At 47.8% G+C, this 18849-nt stretch overlaps 2 protein-coding genes across 4 annotated transcripts; both read left to right on the forward strand.

Moving 5' to 3' along the window:
* The first annotated feature begins 578 nt into the window (after positions 1-578).
* POLR1H (RNA polymerase I subunit H) lies at positions 579-4762 on the forward strand. 3 transcript variants are annotated; one of them, XM_080993410.1, is made up of 5 exons: positions 579-658; positions 1409-1561; positions 2430-2530; positions 3083-3192; positions 4535-4762. In XM_080993410.1, the coding sequence occupies exons 1-5, from the start codon at positions 604-606 to the stop codon at positions 4557-4559; spliced, it is 444 nt and encodes a 147-aa protein (XP_080849536.1). In that variant the 5' UTR covers positions 579-603; the 3' UTR covers positions 4560-4762. The 3 variants fall into 3 exon arrangements, with proteins under 3 accessions (XP_080849536.1, XP_080849538.1, XP_080849537.1); XM_080993412.1 differs by having other exon boundaries at positions 605-744; XM_080993411.1 differs by having other exon boundaries at positions 610-783.
* A 4571-nt stretch (positions 4763-9333) lies between these two features.
* On the forward strand, positions 9334-18690 carry PPP1R11 (protein phosphatase 1 regulatory inhibitor subunit 11). The gene is made up of 3 exons (XM_080993417.1): positions 9334-9587; positions 12782-12890; positions 15496-18690. Exons 1-3 carry the CDS (start codon positions 9522-9524, stop codon positions 15714-15716), a joined length of 396 nt encoding a protein of 131 aa, XP_080849543.1. The 5' UTR covers positions 9334-9521; the 3' UTR covers positions 15717-18690.
* The last annotated feature ends 159 nt before the right edge of the window (positions 18691-18849 follow it).

Below are 18849 nucleotides of genomic sequence, written 5' to 3' on the forward strand. Positions count from 1 at the left end.
AGTATACGTAAAATAAATAGCTAGCTGAGAGTAAGCCAGTCCGCCACTAAAATCTGGGACACGGTCACTGTATATTTCCTTTTCCAACCCCATCCATTTTCTTTCTGTGTCACGTTTTTCCAAGACTGAGTTTGCCAGGGACAATCTTGTTTTTTAAATTTTTCTTATCGATCTGACAGGTGCTCTGGGATGCATTTTTGGCGGGTGTGTTGAAAGCTGTGAGAAACAAAGCGACAAACAAATAAATAAGCGTTTTTATTGTTTTTGTCATGCATATTTGTGTTTTTTTTTATTGTACACCGCCCCGTGATTCTCGGATGAAGGGCGGCATTGTAATCTAATAAACACACAAGCAAACAAATAAACCCCAGTTCGGAAAATCCCATCTAGTCTGATCCTATGTGCATTTACTGGAAACCAAAGTGCGCTTGTCGAAGAGCCTTTAATCCTAATGCGCGCGATTCCAGCGGCGAAATTCGAAGACCTCCGTGGATGGAGACGCTCTAGGGGTTTCCCTCTGCATCTTTCTTTTTTCACCTCTCTAGACGCACCGGCGCTCTAGGCTCCCGCGCTTGTCTCTCCAGGAAATGAAGTGAGTGTTCCATGCCAGCACGTGCGGAATCAGCTGCCCGTGGAACCAGCCGCTCCATCAAACCCAATAAGAGGACGTGGGAGGGAGCCTGGGGAGAATCGGGCTGCCTGGCGTCTGCCTGATTTGATTTGCAGAGCTCCGGTTCTGTTCCTGTAGGTCTGCTGCTGTAGCCTTAGCAGCTTTAGCGGGGAGTAAGTTCTGACCCAATAGATTTATTTATATACATGGTGATATAAAAGAAGTCAGAAAGGAAACTGCTCATTTTGGGGGTTTGAGGACTTTCTCATCTTATTTATTTATTTAACCGCAAGAATACCCGGGATGGGTTTATCCTAGCTGTAACTCCTTATAAGTTTGCTACAATGGCTTCTTGGAGGAATCCGTTTTCAGTTTGCACGATGTACAGTGGTAACTCGGGTTACATACGCTTCAGGTTACAGACTCCGCTAACTCAGAAATAGTGCTTCAGGTTAAGAACTTTGCTTCAGGATGAGAACAGAAATCGTGCTCCAGCAGCGCGGCGGCAGCAGGAGGCCCCATTAGCTAAAGTGGTGCTTCAGGTTAAGAACAGTTTCAGGTTAAGAATGGACCTCTGGAACGAATTAAGTACTTAACCCGAGGTACCACTGTATGTGATACAGTGAACGATTGTCCAGATAAATGGAGGACGGGACTATATTTAGCTTGGCAGTCACGCAAGGGATACGAGTTACCACAAGCAGCTCCCAAAGCCTTCCTTTCCTAAAGCATTGACATGTGTTTTCACTTGGACTAGCTGATGTTTTCATGACCACGTGTGTGTTTTTCTCCCCGCAGAGTTTCCACTTACTTTGGTCATTATGATACAAGGCAGCTCCTGCTTTGAATCTGAACTCGATTTCTGTCCCGAGTGCGGTACTGTCCTGCCTTTGCCGGGGATTCAGGACAAGGTGACATGCCCCTGTTGCTCTTACTCCATTGATGTGCGAGGTAAGGGCTTTGGTCTCTTCCTGACACATTCTGGGGAAGCCCCAGGCAGACACGTTAGAAATTCCTGAAGGCTGGTGTGGTCATTCAAGAGGTGGGCATAAGTATAATTGTGGGCTCCATCTCTACGCTCACCCAACTTCAGATGTGGAGCTGCTATGTAAATACTTATAACACTTTTAGGAATCTTGTCATTAAAAGAGGAGTAGCAATTATGCACCCCTCTTGAAAAGTTTTGGGGGAGGGGTCACCAGTTTTTCTTCCACAAAATTTTGAGTATTTTGAGGTGCCTGCAACAGATTTTGGAGCCAAAAAGAATGGGGACGCTTTCTGTGCTCTCAGATTGGTGAAAGTGTAGAATGGCCTTGTAAATAAACCCACAACAGTTGCTATCCTGCTATTTTAGGGTTGTTCTTTTTACTTCTCTGCTAAGAGGCTGATAGGCTGCATTTCTGTGCTGACTGTGGATGAAGGATTGCCTTCTCCTCTCCACCACTAGCAGTCTAGCATGGAAACCAAATGAACTGTTGGAAGAGGGGCCAGGTGTGTATGAATTGCTGCACCCCTCCTTCATCAGCCTGTTGTCTTGATGCCAGATATTGAGAACATGAACCCACTCCTTAAGCAGCCAGCATAAGAATGCAGCAGGCTAACACAGGAGGGATGGAGCCACCTGTCCCTCAGCTTCTGCCTTTCTCAGTTGCCTGTATGGAAGTCCGTACACATGCCTGTTTGGATTTCCTTGACACTTGTGGCTGCCAGGTGAGATATTAAATAGAAGGCTGTTGTAAAGAGTATTAGGAGGGACTTTTAAGCTTGCATTTTTGAGTTCTGTTCTCTGTTGTTCCTCATACGTTTGTTCTCTACACAGTTTTTGAGATGCGAATTGTGCATACATCCGTCACATTCAACAGTGCAGATTCCACCTCTTTGAAGACGGAGGATGAAGGAAGCGCGGTCAAGGGACCATTGGTAAGTGGATGGGGAAATGAAAGTAGGTGTTATACTGGAATGATTCATTTGTCTGTAGCAAAGGCATCCCAAGATCCTTGTTCCTTTAACTCAAATGAGGTAGCTCAGAACTGGTGGGGTGGTATGCAAGTTGTTGTCAAGACAGTGTTGCTGTTCCATGCCTGCAGGTACACTTGTTTACAGTGGACTATATAAAAGAGTACAGAATTTATAATTTGACCCTGCCAACATTAAACTTTTAGATGCACACTTTTAAAATATGAATTGAGGAGTGTGTGCACAATTTTCTCTTTGAGTTTTGGATTTTCAGTGTGGAACTTAAACAACAGCAACATACTTTGAATCCTGCCCGTGAAATCTGGCTGACATGGTTCCCACATCAGGAAGAAAATGTTGGGGGCAGAATTGTAATTCCCAGATTTGCAATTTAGGTCCTGAGCATGGAATTTTAGATGTCTTTATATTCTTTTTCTGAAGCGGGTTCTCTGAATGAAATTCCAAATGGGGAAACCCACCTCCCGGTCTGAATGTATCCTATGTTTCTCCTCTCAGATTGACAGGAAGTGTCCCCAGTGCGGGAACGAGGGCATGGCATACCATACGCGGCAGATGAGGTCTGCGGATGAAGGGCAGACGGTCTTCTACACCTGCGTTCGATGCAAGTAAGGATAGGCTACTAACAGCTTGTTCACGCCTCTCTTGGACACTCTGTTCGCTTTGTCCATGCTTTACAAAATGTGTTTGTTTGTCCCTTATTGTATTATTAGCACCATGAGCAACCCCATCCACCCTAACTGATTTGCCAAGAAACATGTGCTACAAACTTTTATTAAGATTGCATCATCCAGCCTGGTTTTGAGACAAAGAACTTGGGTTGCCTTGATGAATAGTCTCCATTGGGACCTAGATAGATGCATCCCTGTTGGTTCTGCTGGGCTTTGCAGTAGGTTTCAACTCTTCTGAGCTGCCTACAAAGGCGAGGAAGTTGCATTTTCCTGTGTCAGAACATTGGTTCATTTAGTTCAGTTTTGCCTACACCAGGTGTAAGGAACCTCCCCCCCCCCATCCGTGGCCATTGACCATGCTTGCTAGGGCTGATGGGAGTTGTAGTTCAGCAATGTATGGAGACGAAAGGTTACCCATGCATGGTCTACATTGACTGGTGGCAGCTGTCCAGTGTTTCAGACAGGATATTTGCAGCCCTACCTGGAGAAGTCAGGGATTGAACCTGGACCTTCTCTCTGAGCTATGGCCCTTCTGATCCAGCAGGTATCACTTTCCATTCAGCACCAGCTGGTCTGCAGTGACTGGCATCAGCTCCCCAGAGTCTTTCCCTACCCTACATAGATGTGCAGTGGGTTGAACCTAAGACCTTATGCATGCAGAACGGTCATTCTTGTCGCCATGCCACTGTCCTTCCCTAGGATGAATGCTGGAGATACCGCTTTATGATGGTTCTCATGTTTCTAGGAGAGTAGGTCTCATAAGATGGTATTGAGGGAAGATCTGCATACCTCCATGGCTGTTGCCTTTTGAGGGCCTGTGAGAATCCATCTCACCCCTGACTTTCCTCAGTACTGTAGCTACATGGACACTACTGGGAGAGGTTGCTCAAGAGTTTTGGAGTGCAAAACTCCAAAACTCAAAACTACAAAACTGCATAACTACATTCTCTTTGTCATCCAGTCACTGTTCTCTGGGAGTTGCTTCCGTTGGCAAGTTCCATTGGGGAATGGCCTTACAAATACAGTGGTACCACGGGGTTAAGAACTTAATTCGTTCTGGAGGTCCGTTCTTAACCTGAAGCAGCACTTTAGCTAATGGGGCCTCCCGCTGCCACCGTGCTGCTGCCGCCGCGCGATTTCTGTTCTCATCCTGAAGCAAAGTTCTTAACCCAAGGTAATATTTCTGGGTTAGCGGAGTCTGTAACCTGAAGCGTCTGTAACCTGAAGTGTATGTAACCTGAGGTACCACTGTACATATGTATTTGTTTTTCACTTCCAGGTTCCAGGAAAAGGAAGATTCTTGATCGGCTTTACCCAAATGTGTGGGGGACACTGTGTCTGAGGAACTTCACTTCTGAGGGTCATTTTTGTCTAGTTACTATGGCCGTGGAGTCCTTTTTGGGTTCCATGGAAACATTCTGTTACTTGAGATGGGGGATTTCGTGCTTAGTGCCTGTAGCTCCCCTTGTAACTCTGCAGAATAAAGCACTTTATGGTTTTCTTTGCATATGCATCCTATTGTTGGTTTGGTGGTCAATGAGGGAGAAGGGGCTGGGTTCTCATGTGGATTATTTCCTGCCTTCTGTACTTTAACTAACTTTTCAGAATACTCTTGGTATTTTATTGGAAACCACCCAGATAGGTGGGGTATAAGAATTAATATTATTATTACTACTACTACTACTACTAAAAATCAAAGTGGTGAAGAGCGGCTTTCCCTCATTGAAAGTTTTCTTCTTGGTTATCATGATTCGCATCAGCAGATTGTTACTGAAAGTGCAGAAGCAATGGGCTGCATCTATCGTCTTTTCAGCAGATCCCCAGCCTTTGTCACACTTCATTGCGACCGAGGAAACAGAAGTCAAGGCAGGGTTCTGAAGATGGAAGTATAAGGCTACACAGCTAGAGGTGGGCTCTGGTCAAAATGGCTCCCGCCAAGTTTAGTGGGAGAACGTAATGTGGATCTAATTTGATATACTCGGTTAGTCTCAAGTTCTACTAAAAGTAGAGCTATTGAAATTAATGGATCTGGTCTAGCCTTGTTAATCAGTTTCAATGAGTCATAGAATCAGAGAATCGAAGAGTTGGAAGGGAACCTGAGTGCCATCTAGTCCAACCTCCTGCAATGCAGGAATCTCAACTAGATCATACATGACAGATGGCCATCCAACCTTTGCTTTAAAATCTCCCAAGGAAGGAGAGCCCACCAGCTCCCTAGGGAGTCTGTTGCACTGTCAACTGTCCACTGAATCTACTCTGAGTAAAAATTAGTTGAATACTACCTACCGGTATATATTTAGCCCCATACCAAAAGTGAACACCTTTGTCTTACGTGATACAATAGGAGGTTTAATGAACTGAAGGATTTCGTCCTCATTCTATGCTCTTCTCGATGGAAACATGCAGATGGGGAGAGATATACCCCTGCTTTAAGTCATTTACATACTGTCTTCTCTTGTATATTATTTACTACAAAGCTTGATATCTAAGCTCTTTAGCCATGAAACATTGGATTACTGGAACGATGTCTGAGCACTGAACCACTGCTCTGTCACAAGTGCACTAATTATTACTGCGTTTGCAATTGTTCAAGATAAAATCAAATTTGGGAAGAGAAGAAATGAGCACTGAACCACTGGCATGTGACCTCTTTATTTACTGTGTTTGCTATTGTTTCAGATAAAACCTATTTGGGAAAGAAACTACTGTTGCCATTTTTATGGACGTTTCTTGTTTATTTACAGATGGTTGCCTTGGTGATATGATGGTGTACACACAGGCAGTAGTCCTTGTAATAGTTTGCAGAATATGGCAGTTTGATGTTTTCTACTTTGATAATGACAAGGTTCTTTGGCTCTTGTGTGCCTTGGAGAGCAGTGGGCGGGGGTTGGCTGAGGCAAGCCACTTAACATCCCTATTGAGAGGTTTATTTGAAATAGCTAAATTGTTGTAGAAATTAAGGTAGGCATTACTAACAGGAGGGATGAGAGAGGTGGGATATCTATTTGAATTCCAAGTCAGCAATTTGCCCAGAGTTGCTTACTGTCTCACAGCTGTTGTTAAAATGAGAATGATGGTGCCCAGCTTCACTATTGAAAAGTAAATGATACCAGTCTTAAGCCTGAGCCATAAATGTAACACATATATTATAAACTAATAAATGAGTAAAAAGCACCCGACCTTTGAGGCAAAACTGAAAGCAGTCACCTAAAAAAATTTAAAAATTGTCCAGTAGCACCTTAAAAGGTAAAGGTACCCCTGCCCATACGGGCCAATCGTGTCCGACTCTAGGGTTGTGCGCCCATCTCACTTAAAGAGGCCGGGGGCCAGTACTGTCCGGAGACACGGTCACGTGGCCAGCGTGACGAAGCTCCTCTGGCGAGCCAGCACCAGCGCAGCACACGGAAACGCCATTTACCTTCCCACTATAAAGCGGTACCTATTTATCTACTTGCACTTAGGGGTGCTTTCGAACTGCTAGGTGGGCAGGAGCTGGGACCGAAAGACGGGAGCTCACCCCGCCGCGGGGATTCGAACCGCCGACGATGCGATCGGCAAGTCCTAGGCACTGAGGTTTTACCCACAGCGCCACCTGCGTCCCTGAGTAGCACCTTAGAGACCAACTAAGTTTGTTCTGGGTAAAAGCTTATACCCAGAACAAACTTAGTTGGTCTCTAAGGTGCTACGGGACAATTTTTAAATTTTATTTCGACTGTGTCAGACCAACATGGCTACCTACCTGAATCTAGTCACCTAAAGATATATTTGACTGATAATATTCTACACACTTGCAGCTGAGTTGCTGCTATCTAATCTTAAATATATTTTTTAAATGGGCCTTTGTACCTTGCCATGAATCTTCCCACTCACCCTTCAAAACAATCTGAAAATGTCCCTTGTGTTGTTTCAGTACCCTACACAAGTCTGGTAGCTTATATTCCCACTGTGCAATTTTAGGAAACAATTCTGGAAGGAGCTGTGGTTTGCTGGTGTTTTGTGAGCAAAAGGTTCAAAAGTAAATCATCCCCAACATGTCTCATTTAGGCTAAGAAAGGCTCCTGCCAGTCATAGACAATACTTAGCTAGACGGACGAACGGTCTGATTCCAGACAAAACAGCTTCTTATGTTCCTAATACACAGCTGTAAGTTCCATTGTGCATAATGTGGCTTATTCCCTTAGAAGTGCGCTTAGACTTGCAGCCTTAGACTCCTCTACCCGCTCTCTTTCACAGCCCCTACCTTTCTTTCTTCGCCCCTGGCACTTCCAGATGTTATGAAGTACCCTAACTTCCCAATGCTGCATTCCAAATGAAGAAGATAGTTTTTCTAGGCTCCTCTCTACCCCCAAGGCTGAAAATTATTTGCATAACATATTTTTTATTTAAAAAACCCACAATAATTTATTGTAGATTGATTTTCCACAAAAAATGTCCTTGAGGCAGCATCTGCAAAGTTTTAAATGCAAGCATTTAAACAAATCCAATTAAAATTCCATAAAACAAAAAATAGTCATGATATCTACAGGAGCTGTTGACACTATGACCGTTTCAATGCAGAAACAAAGGAGACTTATTGTGGCGTGAGCTTCTATGGTCTAGTAAAGATTTTTGAATCCATGGAGGCTTAAACCACGATAATCTTAGGGCTTGGTCATGTACACAGAATGCAAGATGGCAGGATCCCCAAGGCACCAGGTTTTTGGGAGCCATGGAGGAGCACAACATTGGGTGTGAAGTCAAACCACTGGAGAGTTACAGCGCCTGCTGCGGCTGTAGAGAATGATAAGGGAGAGGCCTGTTTTGTTGCAGCTGGGGCAAATGAAGGCTGCAGACAGATGGACTGTGCACTGCTGCAGATGCATCATGGCATTTCTTCTCTCTGCGCTCCTCCCAGCGGTCATTTCTCCTCAGATCACTGCTATGGGTACACAACCTGCCTGTCTCCAGGTGCTGTGGTCCTTCACAAACGGTTCCCACAGGCCAGAGTTGATGTTGTCAGCCTTCATGCCACAACTGCAGACATATCTGTAGCGCAGAGTTGGTTTGCCGATGGGCCTGGTGCCCAAAGCCAGCTCCTCGTGGAGCACACCCTTAGGGATCGTGCCATCTTCCATTCTGTGGACATGGCCGAGACAGGAGTGCGATCATGTTGGGAGTTTGGGAGAGCACATCTTTGCCAGAGACTATGTGATGCCCAAAATCTTCCTGACGCAGCACATGTGGAAGGCGGTGATCCCTAATGCAGCTATTACAGAGATGTCTCCAAAGCGTGCCTGTAGTAATAATAATAATTTATTTATATCCTGCCCATCTGGCTGGGTTTCCCCAGCCACTCTGAGCAGCTTCCAACAGAATATTAAAATACAATAGTCTATTAAACATTAAACGCTTCCCTAAACAGGGCTGCCTTCAGATGTCTTCTAAAAGTCTGGTAGTTGTTTTTCTCTTTGACATCTGGTGGGAGGGCGTTCCACAGGGCGGGCGCCACTACCAAGAAGGCCCTCTGCCTGGTTCCCTGTAACTTGGCTTCTCGCAGCGAGGGAACCGCCAGAAGGCCCTCGGCACTGGACCTCAGCGTCCGGGCAGAACGATGGGGGTGGAGATGCTCCTTCCGGAATACTGGACCGAGGCCCTTTAGGGCTTTAAAGGTCAGCACCAACAATTTGAATTGTGCTCGGAATAATAATAATATATTTACTTATTTATCCCCCACCCATTTGGCTGGGTTTCCCCAGCCACTCTGGACGGCTCCCAACAAAATATGAAAAATAATGCCTGGCAAAAGCGGAGAGCCAATGCCGAATGACTTCTGCGACCATACAAGCGCAAGCAGACTTTGCTGAGCAAAGGGCAGGCCTCTCTCGAAACAACGCGAGCCCCGAGCCTTCTTTTACTACGCGCGCGCCGGTGCCTCCTGTTGGTTTTCTTGGTTTTTTTTTGTTCCTCCTCTTCCTCCTGCCGCGTACGGCGGAAATGACTCTGGGGCCCAGCCGGGGGACCGTTTAACGCGACGGACTCCTGAGCGGAAGTAGGAAGTGGCGGGGCCGGAAGTCGGCTGAGGGAGAGGCTGCTGCACCTGCAGGAGGAGGAGGTGGAGGAAGGGAAAGAACGAAAGAGGGAGAGGAGCTGCGGCGCGTCCGAACAGCTGCCGGCAGGTTCCCCCGAGGCTGCGAAGGCTCCGGGCGAGGTTTGGCTCCGGGCCCCTCCGAATCCCCGTCCCCCCTGCAACTGGCGCCACGGCGGACAGGGCCGCAGGCAGCCGCGCCATGGCGGAGTCCACGACCGCCGTGGGAGCCTCTTCGACGGTCACCGAGACGGAGGTGACGGAGCCGGTGAGGACGGGGAGCCGAGGGAGCGGAGGGGGGGGGAGCGGGTGGGCTGGGAGGGGGGCTGCGTTCGGCGCCATGGCAACCGCGGTGATGGAGGTGGGGGGGAGAGGAGGAGGAGCAGCGCCCCCGGTGTCTGGGTCCGGGTCCCCCTCGGTTGCCGTAGCAACCGCGAATGCCTCTGGAAGGGGGGTGAGGCAGATTCACGGAGGGAGTCAGGTGCATCTGTGGGCGTTCGTCAGAGCCAGAGGTGGGATGCTCCTTTGAGCGTGCGAGGGTGGGGCATCCAAAGGCTTTGCGCTTTCCTTTCATCGTTTTCTCTTGTGGGAAGCAGGACGCTGGACCTCTGGTCTGACCATGCAACAGGGCTCTTTTTTATATATATAGGGATCCGCACCCTGCGCTTATTTCATCGTGCACCAAGGAGCTCCCTGCACCCATTTTATCCTCACGGCCAGCCCTGTCATGTAAAGTACAGCTGGGAGGCCCAAGGTCACGCCGTGAGCTTTGGTCGGAGTGGGGGTTTGAGCCCACATGCTCTTGGTTTGAAGGCTCGTAAGCTACTGCACCATGCCGACTCTCCTGTGCAAAAAGGATGGCTGCTGCTGCTGCAGGTTTGTGTGAGTCAGCCAGCCTGCTTTTTGCAGAAGTGAAGCCTTTGGCAGCCCTTCCGCTGTAATGCATTTGAATACCAGTTGCTGGGTGTCACAGTCAAGGTTTTGTGAGCCAGAGAGAGAGCCTGCACAACTTAACCAGTATTGCACGGTTATGGGCCACATAGAAAATAATAGATTGCCAAACCACTCAGGTCTCCTGGTCCGCCACCATTATCAGTTGTTTTCTCATTCCCATCAGCCTTGCTTGACCCATCTCCTGTGCATTTGCAATGGCAGCAGCATCCAAATATATTCAGTGCAGTTAATAAGCAAAGTGATTTAGGCTGCAAAGGCAACAGCAAATGGATAAGCAGAAGGCGCTTAAGTGGATAAGTGGGGACAGGCTGTAGCTCAGTGGTAGAGCATCTGCTTTGCATGCAGAAGGTCCCAGATTCAATCCCTGGCATGTCCAGATAGGACTGGAGAAATAACCCTGTCTGAAGCCCCAGAGAGCTGCTGCCAGTCAGTGCAGATGGTATTGAGCTGGATAGACCAATGGTCTGACTCGTGATAAGGCAGCTCCCTGTGTTCCAGCTACAGTAAGAAAGAATCAAATATGCTTTTATAGCTTCTTGGTTGTAAGCACTGTGACAGCTTGGTTCAGAGGAAGGCAGCATGGATCGTTAGCAGTACTGAAAGACTGGGAGTTGGAAAAGCATGGTAGCATTCTTCCAAGTACCTGAAGGGCTGTCACACAGAAGATGTCAAAGGCTTCTTCTCTGATTCCCCAGACGGCAGAGCTAGATCTAATGGTTTTGTTACAGATTTTCATTAAACGTTAGGAGAAACAATAGGAGAGCAGTTCAGCAGTGGAGCCAATTGTCTATGTCGTGATGGGTGCTCTCTATCTCAGAAAGTAAACAGCTCTGTATATTCTGTATTAAGCAAGGGGTTGGGCTGGACTGCCTGCAAGGTTTGCTCCAGCTTTAATTCTATGGAACAGTTTAGAAAAGCTAAGTAGGCCGCAATGCAAAGCCCACTGAATCTGCTGGGTATCAGAGTCACTTTTCACAGATTTTGGAAAACAAACCAGCTGTAGAAGGGAAACTGGCAACCTAAGGAGTGGGAATGGAAAGCAAGGAAGGTTCAGAGGGATTAAATAAAACACATTTTAAATTTCAGCACAAAACAAGCAGGTTGATAAACAATTGCATGTCCCACTATGTGTAGATCCTGTGTGGCATTGTGGTCTTCCTCCCCATTGTTTCTAAAATATTCCCAGCTGTTGATGGAATATTTATTGCATGCCCATAATTGCTTAGCTGGTGACCTCCTTCGTCCAGTCTTCTGCCATCTGCCTAGTTCAAGAAGTAGTAGCTCTCTCTCTCTCTTTCCTGACAAGCTCCATCCACTCTGTACTATGGTGCCATCATGCCTCACAACAATGTGAGTGCAGCCACTACAATATCTGTTTCAGCCTACTCTACCTACCTCTATCGGGAAATTTCACAGACTTGTAAAAACAGAACAAAAATGCAGAACCAGTTTATGGGTTTGGTGCAAGTTCTTTTTCCTTCTCACCAGAGCTGAAGTGAGAGCTGCCCATAGGAATCAGTGAAGAAATCCAGGATTTAGCTTACCTGTGATTAGACGTTTGTGTGTTTCTTTACTTCTTGCTGCCCCTCCAAAAGATGGCAGCAAAGACACAGTACAGTGGATTTGCCAATACTGTAAAAGTAATCGATTCATCCTTTAACACTCCTTAATAAAAGCACTGAACTTGATATACGCTGACGATGCAGCATGAGACACAAATTAAGATAGGGAGCATTCCTAACCTTTTCAAAATTCAGAATTATGGCTGATTTTGAAAGTAGTTGGGGATTAGAAATGGATTCTGCAGATCTGACTGGCATTTCCTTTACAGCAAAGTGTCAGTGGTTTCCCTTGCCTTTCACTGGTTTCATGGCAAATTTTACTACTGGTCTTCAGGGTGCTGCAAGACTATTGCTTTTGCTACAACGGACTGGCATGGCTGTGCTTTTGAAAACGGTTACATATAAATATACTGAAAAGTAATGTGCTGCTTTACAGTACTGTACTGCTGCATGTTAAATTGCTGGCTGGCTGGTGCTTTTTACGGTGGTGCAAAGAAAATGCAAATCTGATCCCTAGAACCTGAGTTCATATTACTTATAGCTGCAGTTAAATCTTGGGTTTCTCAATTGATTTCTTTGGGCAGCCTCCCATTTCTGCCCCAGGGGATATTTAAAAATGGCTGGAAACAGTCTGCACAGGCAGAGAGGCATGCCTCTGCAGGCCTTTTTCTTATTTCTGTGGGAAGGCCTGTGACATGAGGATATTGTCATATTGGCTTGATGAGAGGAGGAGGAGGAGCCGCTAAGACTTCAGAATCCTCTGCAATTGTACATGGATTTACTATTGGCAGAGGCCAAGAGTTCCTAGGCAGACACGCTGATGCGGAAAGCGTTCCTGGAGGACTCGAGTTTTTGACAATCAGGTACTCATGTATTGAATGGGGGAATTGCCATACCATTTTCTGTTACGCAATTTTCTCCCTGTTTCTCACCATTACGTTCACAGGAGAATCGCAGCCTCACCATCAAACTGAGGAAACGGAAACCGGCCAAGAAAGTGGAATGGTCAAGTGACACGGTGGACAATGAGCACTTGGGACGCAGATCTTCCAAATGTGAGCCACACTTCCACCTATCTCGGGCTACTTTGAGAGACCGTCTCCTCACTATACAGTGGTACCTCGAGTTACAAATGCCTCAGGTTACAAACGCTTCAGGTTACAAACTCCGCTAACCTGGAAGAGTTACCTCGAGTTGAAAACTTTGCCCCAGGATGAGAACGGAAATTGTGTGTCAGCAGCGCAGCGGCAGCAAGAGGCTTCATTAGCAAAAGCACGCCTCTAGTTAAGAACAGTTTCAGGTTAAGAGTGGACCTCCAGTACGAATTAACCCCAGCTCCCATCATTTCTTATGTCCTTTGGTGTGCACAGCAGCCCAGTGTGGCACGTAAACTTAGTAACCTGGAACAGCCAGGAAGCTGGGTGCCCAATGCTCCCAATCCAATAGGCTCAGCAAGCCAGATGCCGTTTGTGGACCACCTGTTGAGGGATGTATTTGGCTAGTTTAGCCACCATTTTATTATTGTTCCATTTTTATTCCGTACTTTCCCAAAGCATCTAGGACAGTGTATATGGTTCCTCTCTTCTCCCCCCTCCTTCTAAAACCTGGCCACACCCATTTAATTCTTTTATCCTTACAAACAACTTTGTGAGGTGGGTTAGGCTGAGAGACGGTAATTGGCCTGAGACAAAGATTCATGGCCAAGTTCTGATCTGAGCCCAGATTTCCTCGGTCCCTGTCCATCACTCTAAGCTTCACTATTAGCTCTCAACTTTATAGCAATTGTGGTAGTAGAAATGCTTGGGGGGGGGCATTTATTTGTCTGCTGATGTTTGGGAGCAGTTTTGCACAGGGATGACCAGCTGATGGTTCTAGGCAAGATCTGAGGCTGGGGCAACTTTATTCCCTCCCTCCCTTTATTCTAGCTCTCTTTCCAACCCATATCCACTGGCAGCTCTCCCTAATTTTAATCAAGGTGTATAAAGGTTTTCCTACTGGAAAAGGGAAGCAAAAGCTTTAAGAAGCAAAATATGCCATATCTCAATGCACTGACATGTATATATGCATAGATGTTTGTATTTGCTGCCAAGTCTGCAAAGCCCTTTCTGCTAGATGCACCAGCTCTACTATAGCACCTGTCTACTCATGAGCAGTTGCTTTTGATTGGCAAGGCACCCTTGTGGCCCTGACTCTACTGTCTGGAGGGCTTCATGGACCATGAGAAGACCACAGTTCGTCATCCCTGGTCTAGTGTATGGGAATGGCAGTATCAGTTGTGATTTGTGTGTGAGGAGGCCTGTAGACTAGTGCAGATGAGATTTAAAATCCTTGGTATGTTTACTTGCGGGTAAACCCCTGTGTGATTTTGTATCCCGGCCCAGCCACAATAATCTCATCCCACATTAGCCAGCATCCCCTGAAAATGGCTGATTGCTGTCTTCTAATAATATGCTTATTGAATATGAGTCAGCAATAGGCTCGTGGGTGGCCACTTTGAAAACAGGATGCCGGGCTAGAGGGGCCTTTGTTTCATAGGAGCAGGGCTCCTCTTACCTTCCCATGACAGAGCTTGGATTAGAAGTGATAGGCATTGGAGACCAAAGGCTGCTTACGCCCTGCTGGACAGAGATGTTCCTGCTGTGGTTGGCAGCCAGTTGCCAGCAGGAATCCCAGAGGCTCAGCGCTTCTACAGTGGTACCTCTGGTTACGTACTTAATTCGTTCTGGAGGTCCGTTCTTAACCTGAAGCACCACTTTAGCTAATGGGGCCTCCTGCTGCTGCTGCGCCGCCGGAGCACGATTTCTATTCTCATCCTGAAGCAAAGTTCTTAACCCGAGGTACCACTGTATCTAGGTATCTATGAAGGTGGACGTAGAAAGCTTTAAGGCTGCTTGACTCAGCTATAGCCTTCCTTCCTGGGGGGATACCTCCGGCTGCAGTAGGCCTTATGCTAGGAGAGAATCCTTCCTTCCTTCCTCTGTCTTCACATGCGAGGAGTGGAGAAGCCTGACAGTAGGTTTTCTCATCCTTTTGGCCTCTGCTTCTGTGCCTGTCCACTGGCTCCCTGGCCACACCTGAAGGAGAGAGAGTTGAATTGCTCACTCTGACAACGCAGGTTCAACACCTGCAGCCGACATTGCACAGGAGATAAATCTTCTGAGGCTGTCTGAAAGATGTCCACGTGGGTGAATTACTGGTAGATGAGAGGGGCACGTAGCTGGGACTCCTCCCAAAGGATATTGATCATTGGCAGGCTGTTGTCTGATTCTCTCCCCTTCTTCCTCTGCCCCTCTTTTCCTTCCCTCCTTGTGCCCTTCCCTTTACACTCTTCTCCCTAATGCTCTACTACCCTGTAATTGCTGTTTCCTCTCTTCCATCATGATGCACTTTTTCTTTTTCCTCTCTTCCTACATATTCTCTTTATCCCTGTTTCCCCTCCTGCTTAATGTTTCTCCTCCATCCCATTTTCCCACCCTGTCTCTTCTTAAACCCCATCCTTCTTTCCACATCATGATCCTCCACACACTGGATGATGACCCATATTCTTAAACCTTCCCTCCCTCCCTCCCTCCCTCCCTCCCTCCCTCCCTCTCTCTCCCATCTTCCTTACCTTGACGTCTCTCACCATCTTGCTTCTGAACGCTCTCTGTCCCGACGCAGGCTGCTGCATCTACGAGAAGCCGCGGGCGTTTGGCGAGAGCTCCACAGAGAGCGAAGACGAGGATGACGAAGGTTGCGGCAATGCCCACTGCATCCGGGGCCACAAGAAAGGCCAGCACGGGAAGGGGCGGGGCAAAGCGGGAGACCCCAGCCCGTCGGAGAGCAGCCCCCAGAAGTCGGAGCCGCCTGACCAGAACCACGCGGGGGCGATGCAGCACTGAACCCCTCCCTGCCGCGGGGCGGGGGAGGGCAGCCCCAGCTTCCGCCCTAAAGAGGGACTGACGCTGCCCCAACTCAGGGGCAAGGGGGAGGGAGGGGAGGGCCCGCACAATCAGCTACCCGTCCGTCTTGTGCCGGCGCTGGTGCTGCCTCGGTCCCAGGGCGAGGGGAGGGGGAGGGAGGAGAGGGGAGGGCGCGTGCATCCATCTCCCCACCTGCCTTGTGCCAGAGCTGCTACTGTTGTCTATCTGTCCATCCGTGGCTGGTGAGTCCGTCTGGTGACACCCATCCTCACTCCACCCAACGTGGAATGTAGAAAGAGAGAGAGAGAGCCCGCTGGGTTTCTTGGCTGAATTTCTGCCCCCCATGCTTCTTCATTAAATATTTGCATCAGTGATAAACAAGGTGGGAAACGGGTGCTGCTTCAGAAAAGGGCAGCGATGGAGCTGTGCCCGAGCTCCTGTCGGACATGCATGCCCTCTTGCTCCCTGTTCCCAGCTTTGAGCACCCCTCCGTTTTCTGCCTGTACACCTCCTCCCCTTGTCCTTCCCCAGTAATTTCCTTCCCTAATCAGCCCAGTTCTAACCCTCAATGAAGTTCATTCTCACTCTCACCCTGCCCTCTCTGATCCCTGATTGTCCCACCCCCACTTCTCCTCTCCCCCCCCGTACCCCACTCTTGGCCTCCCCACCGCTGCAGGGCCACTGCTTCTGACACACGGCTGCCTCGAGGGTGCAGCTATGGGGTTTCCCCACCATCCTAAACTTTTCCAGGAGCCCTCGGTTCCTCCTCCGCACTGCTACAACAACTGTGAGTGGTTGTCTTCAGTTGTGTCTTTCTAAGAGGGCACCCTTCCCTTCCACGGTTCCTTTTTTTAAAAAAAACCAAAACAAAACCCAACAATGCTTGTTTTTCATTATGTTATGGAACGCTGTGATATATTTTCTTTTAAGTGGGGCTGGGGAGAAAAGGAAGGAAATCAGGGTGGGTGCACCTAACTCGTGAGGTGGTCGGTGGGGGTTCAGAAACTGGTGCTGGAGTTGGGGAAGAGGCGTTGTGGATGTGGAAGGCGGCTGAGAATTATGTGCTGTGGTAGACTCTGGCATCTGCCCAGGGTGCAGGGTTGGTCCTCATTTGGAGAAGGTCCACGACTGAATAAAACAGATCCTGATCAGCTTTCACGGTGAAGTGGAACGTCAGCAGAAGGTGGACTTCATGACCTTGCGTGAAGAATACCAGCCTTCTGTTGACTTTCCATCCTTTGGCTGCAGAATCATACTGAACAAGCTCCCCCCTCCCCTCCTGAAATCTTGCATGACCACAAAGGGATCGTGGCATTGCAATGTGGGACAGGGGCACCTTCCCTTGCATGACTCACAGATCACTCTGTCACTCTCCCTGCCCGTGGTTTCAGGAAAAAAGTCCTGGGCTGAATTTTTCAGTTCTCTGTTTTGTACAGCCTCGAACTCTCTCTGGCCCCTGTGCGCCAATGTCGGCTTGCTTCTAATTAAACGTCGCACTACCCCAGAGAACCACATGGCAAATCATTTCCCACAAGGTTTCGAGCAAGTTAGGGGACCTCTGCCTGGTTTGGAGAAATCAGCAGCACTTCTCCAGCTTCCGATGTCTGAGGCATAGGCCTGTCTGAATTAAAACAGGCACACGTCACACTCTGATCTGAAAAGATTCTCTATCAGGGAGTGAACGCAAGTGGTGCACGGTTGCTCTCAAAGCTTACCCCCTCCATTTCTGCATCAGTCACTCTTTTGAGCAAGAACACATTGCAGAGCAGGAGATGGGAGGTGCAATGGGCTGCTGCCGCCACCTCCTCTCTCAGCAAGTGCTTTGGGTTCAGGGAAGCCTCTTGATGAATTTCTTTTGTGCAGCACGCTTTCATTCCCGTAGCACGGTGTTCAGATTGCCTGATGGGTAAAGTGGGCCTAACCATCCTCTTTTGTGATAGCCTTCCATAGCAGGCACAATTTGGCCCAGATCAAGGGAAAGTCGGGGGTGTGGGGCTTGAGGATTTCATCACTTGGGGTCCTACGTTCCTCCAATAAGTTGAACACAGTTTTGGAGCAACTACGCTAGGGTAAGCCACAGATTTCTGTACACAGGCAGGGTGAGGAACTTCATAGGGGAGTCATGACTCTGGTGTTATTATTGGTCTGTCTTGTTTGGATGAAGGAAATGTGACATGTTTAGCTGGTCCATTTTGGGCACTTCCTCTGTTGGCCTTGGAAGTGCCTATTGGCCACAATACGGGAGGCTGAGCAAGTGGGACCGCTGAGCTTGTAGCCGCACGTAGTTGCTCTACAAATAATAAGCATCCCCATTTACCAAAGAAAGGAAAGAAAAAAGGGGGCCAATGCTCCTTAGTGAAGCTGCTTTCTCTCCTGCCTTGCCCTAGGAAGAAAATTAGATGCAACACCTTAAGAAGGTGCCTCTGGAGTTTAAAACAGAAATGCCTGCAGGTTTGGACAGAAATCTTTGCTTCCTTGGTCACTCCAGTAGCCCTAAGTCCTGTGCTGCTCAACTGGCTTATAAGATACGCACCCATCTCAAATGTATTGCAACCCCAAATGCCAAATTTTGTCAAGCTCATTACAAATGGCATACATTACGCAAGTGTTGTGATTATTTGATACACCAATTAAATTCTGGTTCGTTTAAACACAGTTGCTGTTTAGCAGATGCGCTGAGGGACGAGTCGAGACCTTGCTGCCTCCGGCATGCTGGGGGGGGGGGGGAGAGTTCCTAGCGCGGTAACAAGCAATGGGCCATATGGACAACTGGCAGACAGAGAGGGTGACAAGAGAGGAAACTGAATAATATCGTTCAGCCTAGCCACTTGTAATTCCTCTTACCCAGCCTCAGCAGCCAATGTGTTCACTTTTAAAGCTTATTTCTGCAACACAGAGGACTAGGACCATGCTTTTATTTTAATTTTTTTAAAAATAAAACTAGATCTCACGTCTCTGACGGGTGCCTTTTCATTTTGCAAGCTGCATTATATAAATTCACAGTGAAACAGAGGCAGCCTGTGTTATGGTTTGAAGGCATATGCTGTAACAGTTCTGGTGGTGGTGTTTTCTGCACGGAAAACCAAATTTATTTAATCTGAACCACTTGTAT

The sequence above is a fragment of the Podarcis pityusensis genome, assembly GCF_964106645.2.
Source record: "Podarcis pityusensis genome assembly, chromosome: 2".
Classification (NCBI taxonomy): domain Eukaryota; kingdom Metazoa; phylum Chordata; class Lepidosauria; order Squamata; family Lacertidae; genus Podarcis; species Podarcis pityusensis.